This window comes from Colletotrichum jinshuiense, chromosome 8, assembly GCF_051148585.1.
Source record: "Colletotrichum jinshuiense chromosome 8, complete sequence".
Classification (NCBI taxonomy): domain Eukaryota; kingdom Fungi; phylum Ascomycota; class Sordariomycetes; order Glomerellales; family Glomerellaceae; genus Colletotrichum; species Colletotrichum jinshuiense.
In genome coordinates, this window is record NC_139315.1 from 3,307,938 (window position 1) to 3,316,600 (window position 8,663).

The window sequence follows — 8,663 nt, forward strand, 5'->3', positions numbered from 1 at the left end:
TCAATAACCCATTTGGCCTGGCATCTTTCCTAGCGAGTGGCCATGGCTCTCTAGTGGTAGGTGGTTGTGGCAAAACACCTTTTTGGTGTTGAGCTGGGCGCAGCCCTTTGTCGCATCGATCAGGGTGCCCGGGTCGTCGTAGCTCTCGAGCTGACAGCACTCGATGTTCTTGACCCAGCGGTGGTTGGCAATCTCCGAAATGGTTGCCCGCTTCTCAGGATTGGGGTTGAGCATCATGAGAAGCACACGACGCAGCGCAGGCGGGGAAACCGCCAAGTCAAAGGCTTGGAAGAATGGGTAGTCCGAGTCGGTGATGCGTGCGTTGGGCTCGGGGTGCTTCGCATACCACTTGTTCCAACCCTTGACTAGTAAGTCGTACATGGGCTGGCCTTCCGAGGCTCTGAGCCAGAGGTTGCCTCCGAAAGTGAGATAGATCATGACGCATGCGGAGCTCCATACATCCAGGCCCCGAGGGTCGTACTTGCGATCCTTGCTGAGTACCTCGGGTGCTGTGTACGGCTCGCTACCACACATGCCGGGAGAGCACAGGCGGAAGTCGCACATGTTCTTGCCACATTGTCCGCCGGCTTCCCGAAGGCCGGGGTGGGTGCCGGAGAACACTTCCGACACGCCAAAGTCGGTGATCTTGAGCTTGCTGTCCTTGGTGATGAGGAGGTTCTCAAGCTTGATGTCTCGGTGGGCGATGCCGTTGGTGTGGAGGTAGTTGATGCCCTGAATGAGCTGCTTGAACAAGCAGAGGCGGTCACCAAGTCTGGCTGGGTCCTTGAGGTATCCCTTTTCGATCAATCCGTAGAGATCGCCCTCTGAGCAGTACTCCATAATGTGGTTCCAGCGGCCGTGGTCCGAACAAAGCCGAACCGTCTCGACAATGTTGGGGTGGTGCAAGCTCTTGGCGATGCTGTATTCGGACTTCACCTTCTTCTCATACTCTTCTTCCGTCTCCTTCTTCCTCTTGCCTCTGAACTCCTTGACGGCGTAAAGCTCGGTCGGGCACCCTTTCCGGCTCATCAGAGTGACCTTGGAAGTGGCGCCCTTACCAAGGTGCTTGCCGTGGCGGCCGAAGAACTTGTGCTGGTACTCATACTCTGTGAGGAGATCGGCGACGTCGACCTGAAAGTCGTCAGGCAGACTCAGGCTCATGCGACGAGCCTTGACGCCGACACCAGCGTCGGGCATCTGAGCCCATGGAGAAGATCCCTGCATAGGGAGAACGGGGTTGTTGTGGCTGGCATGATGATCCGACACAGGCGCAAGGTGACGGTTCTGCGTGCGGCCCTCGAAGCTGCTGGCACGTCTTCTGCCTAGAACTGGCTTCTTGGCTGCCTGCTTTTCCCGTCCGGGGACATTGGAGCTGACGAAGTTGACAGCTCGTCCACGCAAAGAGAGGCCGGTGGAGGCCCTGTTCTTCTTCTTGAAGTCGTCCGAGGTTGGCATGTTGGCGGCCTCCTTGTACGAGGAGACAGTGTCGACAGGCGAGCTGGGCGACGGAGGCGTGTTGGACCTTGTTGTGTTGCGTGACTTGTTCATTGAGGAGCGTCTGCCGGCGTTCTTGGGGGGTGACGGGTCAATCAATGCACTTTCTGAGGCGACGTTGGCCTGGTCCAAGAAGCCAAGATCCGGTCTGTTGGTGGAAGAGGTGGATCTCCGGAAGATGTTGGACATGGTACGCTTAAAGCTGTGAGTAGAGCCTCGGGTGGGCCGTCTCGACAGCGGAGTCGGTGGCGGATCTTGGTCAGCGGCAGCAGGTGCAGTAGGAGTTGGAGGATTTGTGGCCTTCGGTGTCACGGCCGAGTTTGCGGGCGAAACCGAGGGTGTGGGTGCGGTGTTGACCAAGAGAGGCTTTGGCGTGGTCTGCACCTGATGGTTGGACTGGCTGTCAGTGGTGAGATTGATGTCGTGATGGTCTTGGCTGGGGTGGGTGGTAAACTCCTGGGACTGTCTCCCGCTGCTAATGGGGGTCACAGGTTCATTCGGAGACTCGCTTTCGGACTCGTCAGCTTCGAAGATGGGAGAAGTAAGATCGGTGGGAAATTGGCGGGGAGACGAGGACAGGCTACTCGAGTTTTGTTGCTCGGAATGCTGCTTGTCTAGAATCGCAAGCGTTAGTTAGCGACCGACGCCTTCAGGGATGCGGTGGACGGAAACAGGGCGGGCTGGCAGCAGCAGCTGAATGACGGAAGCACAGCAGGGGAGTGCAGTGACCAGTAGACGTACCTTGGGGGATTGAGGTGGGCTGGGGCACCGCCAGGCTGGTGAGGACGGCGGCCATGGCTGTCCGGAGTGTGGCCGGTGGCCAGGACGACAACAGCGGAGAAGGGTGCTCTGATCAAGTATAGGCCAATACGTAATTGGGCCACACACCACCAAGAAAAACGCTTGGTGCTGGTGCTGGGACTGGTTGGGTTTTGTGAGCGAGTAGTAGTTCGCGGCGTTTCCGAGGGGTCTCCAATTCTTAGGCGGCCTGGGCCCTTGACAAATGGAGGGGAAGGATGGGCGACGAGTCTGTCCCCCAATTATCGGTCCCGAAGCGCCAACGTGAGAGGGCCGATAAGTCAAGTCAAGTTCGGCGAAAAGGGTCGTTGTTTGGAGCGATAAGCCTTGGGGCCAAGATCCCAAGGGACGCAAAGGGAAAAGAAAAAAAAAATAAGGACAAGAAGGTTGGATTTCTTTAAGTCTTTATCCCATTGCTTGTGGCTGCATGCGTTGCTTGTCGGACTCGTCTGGAAGTCTGTGTCGAATCAAAACTGGTTGAGGCTTTTTGTGTTGACAGCTCTTGCAGTACCGTAGCAGAGAAGAGGCGGCAGAACAAATCGACCGTTTGGCCCGCGTATAATGTCTGGGCAAGCGGAAAGCTGTGCACGCGAGCGACTGCGTTTTCTGGTGTATCCGAGTAGGCAAGCTGGATCGCTGGTCCTTGTCGAAGGAATGTCGTCTGGGTATCGGCACGACTTGGTAGGGGTTGAGGAGGATTGCAGATGGCAGCGGGAGTATATGTAGAAAAGCAAAGTGAATTGCTGATCGACCTTCTCGAAATGTTGGACAGGGTTGATGATGGCGATGAGGTAAGAATTTGGTGTCGGATGAATAGGGTATTAGTAGAGAGTTAGGTCAGAGGACGAGGCGACGGGGAAGAGAGGACATGAAAACAATTCAGGCTTCCATTCTTGGATCCGTCTGAGCTTGGGAGGTGGGAAGGCTGCGAGTTTTGAATACTCGAAGGGACCATTCGCGAGCGAACGAGAAGGGGGGGGACGGTTTCTCGATTTGGATGAAGAGAAGCTCGAGAAGGACCCCGCTGCTGCGCTTAGAGGGGCGTGTGTTTGGAAAAAGGCGCTCTTCAGAGCTATTTTCCGCCTCGGTGGGGTGTGGGAGACCAAAAAGGGTACTGTATGAAAGTGGATGGGTATGGAGATGGGGGAGACGGGGGGGGGAAAGGATGCTGCAAGTCGGTCAGGTACGGAGTACGGAGTGAGTTCGGAAGAGGGTACTTTCTTTTCGGTGCTGGGTTCTGGTACTCTTCTCTGGCTGTTGTGTCTGGGTGGGGAAGGGATGGGGGGTGAATGGGAATGGGGGCGATGGGAGGCAACAAATGACGGGGCGGGTTGAGAATGGGAGTGGATGAGTGCGAGTGTCAAAATGTGGTGTAAGTACTCCGTACTAGAATGGGCTGTGGTGGTGGTGAATTGGATTGGGGGGTTGTGGTGGCGGCTTGCTTTCCCTGCTTGCACTGGACTTGGGAATCCACGGAAAACAACAACGGCGGCAGCAGACAGACAGTACACGATACCAGCAGCGGGCAGCAAGCAGAAAAAACACCAGCACCACCACGACGTCCTTGGCACATGCTTCAGCAAGCGACAACGGAAGCAAGACTGCAGCAGCAGGCAAGACTCTGTCTGGCCAAGCCTCTGGGCCAGTCCAATGGCCAATGTCCAATGTCCAATATCCGAATGCTCACTGTCGAGTGTTTCCCCCATGTCCATTCAGCAAGCAGCATTTGCGAAGGGGGTGGTTGCCGCCAAGACGGTGTGCAGCCAAGAGTCGACCGAAGACACACAGAGCCCGCGGCAGGTAACAGGCCAGACGGCTGCCAAGTACTCTCTACCTTTTCGTCTCGTACGGGATGCATTTGAGCGAGCATTCGGCGACACTCGTGAAGGGACTGGGCCGACTGTACGAATAAGCCTTGACACCCACGGCCTGGCACCGCACCGGCCCTGGGACACTGGATGAAATAAAGTGGACCTGGAGAATGCCCTGGAGTGGGGACGTTTCCATAGACATCTGGGGGATCCACTCCGCTGGCACTGCACTGCACAACAACCCTGACAAGACACCTCGCCCACTCACTCACATACACTACGTACTATGGGGACTATCTTTGTATTCGCGCTCAGCAATTACTATGTATGCAGCAATGACAAGGGCCGATGGCCGACGGCTGAGGTATGAGGCCTGAGAGATTGCCTACTGCGCCAATGAGCCCTGCCCTACCCCCCCTGCCTGCCAGTCCAGTGCTGCGTATCCTCTCCTGGAGTAGTGCACAGCGCACTGCGAGCACCTCAGCCCGGGCAGCACATCGGACGGCACGCATTCTGTGCCTATCATCGGCTGCTGCACAAGACCGGGGGCATCGACCCTGCGGCCTCGCACCCTGTGCAGTGCAGTGCAGCGCTGCCGCCGCCGCCGCCGCCTCCTCGCCAAATGTCATGTCATCGCCGCTGCCACTGGGCCCTGGCCGGGCGTGGCCGAGTCGAAAGAAAATTAAAATTGACTGAGGAACCGTGGATCCTGCCAGGAACAGCACGAGGGTAACAATAATCGCCCGAAACCATGGCCCATGGGGACCCCTAATGAGATGGGGGGGGAGAAGCTTCCAACTTTTTCCTCGACGGCGTCCCAGATGACAGGACGATCGGCCCAAATGACTACCGCTGTATAGAGTAGTGTACAGTGTACGAGACGACCACTGACTCCCGTGTGCGTTGGAACATTTGGTTAGCCAATCTAGTACGTACAACCCGGGCATGTATCCGTAACAGCAACCACCATGGAGAGGCGGCGCTGGTGTTGGCATTAGCATCTACCTCATGTATTATTGGCATTGGCAGGCCAAGCAGGCAGCTTCACCTTGCCCATCCATGTCTTAATTACCCATCGTCTGCGTGCCCTTGCTGCGTATTCTTGGGAGGGGCGTAGGTGGGCGGCCATGCCCCAACCTGCGTGACCGCAGTCAATGATCAATCCAACTGATACAGACAGGCACGGCGGACAGAGCGCGGAGAGAGGGAAACAGCCCGGGGGGCGTGAACGGGGACGTGGAGCCCGCACCTGAAGGTGCATCCGTCTTCTACGTACATACAATAGACTACCTACATGGAATATGACATGGGGGGGGTTCCAACTCCCAATTCCGACTCGACTCTCTGCTGCGCTCGCAGGCGAGCGGACGAATGAGACACACGGAGGGCGTGTGGGGTGGGTGATGCGATTAATTGCTTGGCTGCAAACCGCTGCTCGGTTTTCCTTGGAGTCTTGGGCATGGAACCACATATCTTTGCTCAAAGAGGATTGGTGCAAGTGGCACTTCCTCGTCCCTGCTTCTCTGGGCTCTGGAGAAAAGGAAATGCGAATGGGGAACTTTGCCCTCGCGTATCTGCGTAGCGCGCAGAAGGCATCTGGGGTTCTCTTGTCTCTCGTGCCCCTTCTCTCCCTCATCTCCCATCAAACAAACCCGCCCACCAGCGGTCAGCTAGGCGAATTGCCGCATCGTCGTTGGTCGAGCGCGCCCATCAACTAGCTGGTGGTGCTGGCTGCATCCACCATACGCAACACCCATCCGCATATGCAATCCACCCGCGTATCCATGCTGGCCCGTGGATGACGATGGCTCTGCTTCCTTTGGGGAAAAGAGAACCCGTCGACTCCATCGTGCTCCCGGCCTGGACAATATCCGTATTCCCGTGTTTCTGTCTGTCTGCCAGTCCGCGCAGTACCCGCCCAACGGGGCCCGGCTGGAGCAACCAGGGACTGGATGCATCATCATACCACCCATCACCCATGTACACTATTACTTACATTTCAGCCTGCCGAGGCACTATCCGCCCCCTTGAGATTCGGATCTTCTTACCTCAGACCGGCGAAACTCGTGTGTTTCTCTAGACTAACGACAGAGTCATTTACTGTGCTTGGCTGTGCTTGGCTGCGACTATCATGACGGGTGCTGTCTGTACACACAAATGTCAACTGTCAACGAGCCGTGTTTCTCCTTGCTTATTTGATTGCGACTGAAACACCTGCAGCACACGCGGCGCGGAGCAGCGGAAGTGGGCGACGGGAATCCGTCCGCCTGGCTCTGGCTGCGCGTTGCCCCCAAGGGGCACTGCGACTGCGACTGCGGCTGCTATTGCGGCTGTGGCTTCCATTTGGGACAGTTGAGCGCTTGTCATGTCTCACAGCGCTGAGGCAGGAGACGATTGCAAGCGGCGCGAGAAGGAAATAGCGGGCAAGGAAGGGGAGGGCACTTGCCATTCCGGGTCCCCTGCCTGCCTGCCAAACAATCCCACCCCCCTAGCAAGAACGGCGAGGACAAGAACAAGAACAAGAACAGTAACCGCATGGCATGGCCCACGTTCCTCGTCATGGGAAAATCCCTGGACAAGGCCCCCTCTCTTTCTTTCATCATCCTCACTCATGCCCCTAGTGCAGTGTGGTATGTATCCGTATCCCTACTCCTCCACCACCCAGAGCCCATGATCCATCCCGCCCATGGCCATTGGCACCCACACATCCTCAACCAAGGGCCGTCCAACCAGCCGCAATCCTCGAGGTGGCTCAGTGGACCTTTCGGGGCTCTACCTCGGAGGATGCTGACCAGAACCCAGATAGCAGAGCCAAACTGGGAACTGGGTTGATTTGACAGCCACTATCTGGAGACCGAACAGATGATCGAACACGGTGAGCAAACAAGTCCCGCTACGGTGTTGGCTTGTGAGTGGCCAAGCGGAACACGGTCTCCGATAATAATAATGGCGCCCTAAAGGCCCGACAGGGCCGACTGGCGGCCTGCTCCTCGGCTGCTACGGCGCGAACAGAAACGTCTTTTCCGCTGCTTCAGCATACTCGGCAGACCCGGCACATGTTGCGCCTGACAGTCGCCTCAATGCGGTGTGTGCAGTATCTGCGCTTGGTAATGCACTTGAGAAGCAAGACGCCAGTTGGCGTGCTCGCCAGCTTGAGATGCCCTTCGCAGCGGTACATGCGCCTAGGAAACACCGAAACCCCTAAGTACCGGCGCCACAGACACGGTGAAAACCACACATCCACCAAACGCCTCGCGCCGTCCGTCATCTTGTCACCGCCAGGAACAGCCTAGCACCCGACCGCCACATCCTTGTCGGTCGCTGTCGGGGTGGAAGATGCTTCATGCGAGAGCTCTAGTGTTGTCGTCGCTCTCGCTTGTCGCTGTAGCTGCCAAACCTCCGAATTCCGATAGCCTTCGTCAAACCCCAGGATCTGAAATGAACCCTTGGGGAGGGCCCAAGGTCAATGGGAACATGTCCCGACCGGTGCGTCAAAAACCTCGCCACCTTGCATCTCAACGCTGCCTCAACGGCTACTTCCTGTCGTCATCTCGGTCTTGGCCTGCAATCTGGCATGGTGGTTCTCACCTTCAGATCGGCTACACAGGGAGATGAAAACTCAATGCTGTTGGAATTGGATGCTCTTTCGGCCTCTCTCAAGCCTCTGTTCACTGTCGCAGCCAAGCCCACGTAGAATGCTCCAACAACTGATCAGTTGTGTCCATGCATCGCTATTCGATTACTGGTATCGCACCCCGCCAGGGACTCCTTGCTTGAAAACAAACGGCCCTAATCTGGACCCTGCGCCGACACCTGTCGCCTTGATCTCACACCGAGTACGTACCTGGAACTGTCCGTCCGTCTTCGGAATTCATCTCTCACATCGCTTCAGCATTTCGTCAACTGGCACTCATCGTTCACCCTGCCTAGACCACTGTCACCCGTTTGTTGTCGTTATTCCGTGAAAAGCACATGTCTCAGCCGCGTGATCTGCTCGATAAGCCGTCGAGAGTGCAAATGAGGATACCAAACGTTTCCCTAGAGGCAAGACAATGCGGCGAACACAAGACGATTCTAGAGGCGCGTACTGCGGCACCTCTATCCAAAGGGATCTCGACCAGGGTTGCTGGTAGTGTACCAGCTGCCGAGTCTCCGACGCTCCAACCTCCCTCCTCTGAGCATGGGAGAAGACGACGACAGGGGTGTCTTTCACGATGCAAGTGCGTCATGCTCCCCAGATCACGGTGGGGATCTTCAAGTCGATACTCACCAATGCCGAACGTCGAGAACGTCGCTTTCGACAGCACATGATATTCAACACCTCCTTCACCTGCTTACCGCCTCGCATCGCCTCAACTTTTTATCAGAAGCGTGATGTTGATCCGCTGTCATTGCATCATGGTTGGTCTCTGAGAAACAAATAAAGTCATCGGCATTTTCATATGACAACACTTTGAATGGGGGTCAAGGCTGTCTGACACACAAGAATGGCAAATTCCTTGGCCTGTCCGTTGTTTGGATGATAAGGCTAGTTGAGGAGACTATGCCTTCGTCTCATGC

The 8,663-nt window shown here is 56.4% G+C and overlaps 1 protein-coding gene across 1 annotated transcript; it reads right to left on the minus strand.

The window, feature by feature from the left end:
• On the minus strand, nucleotides 1–2,290 carry EsH8_VIII_000867 (kinase-like domain-containing protein; the record flags this gene model as incomplete). Its single annotated transcript, XM_083269909.1, has 2 exons — nucleotides 1–2,108; nucleotides 2,236–2,290. 2 exons carry the CDS (start codon nucleotides 2,288–2,290, stop codon nucleotides 1–3), a joined length of 2,163 nt encoding a protein of 720 aa, XP_083129677.1.
• Nucleotides 2,291–8,663: the final 6,373 nt, after the last annotated feature.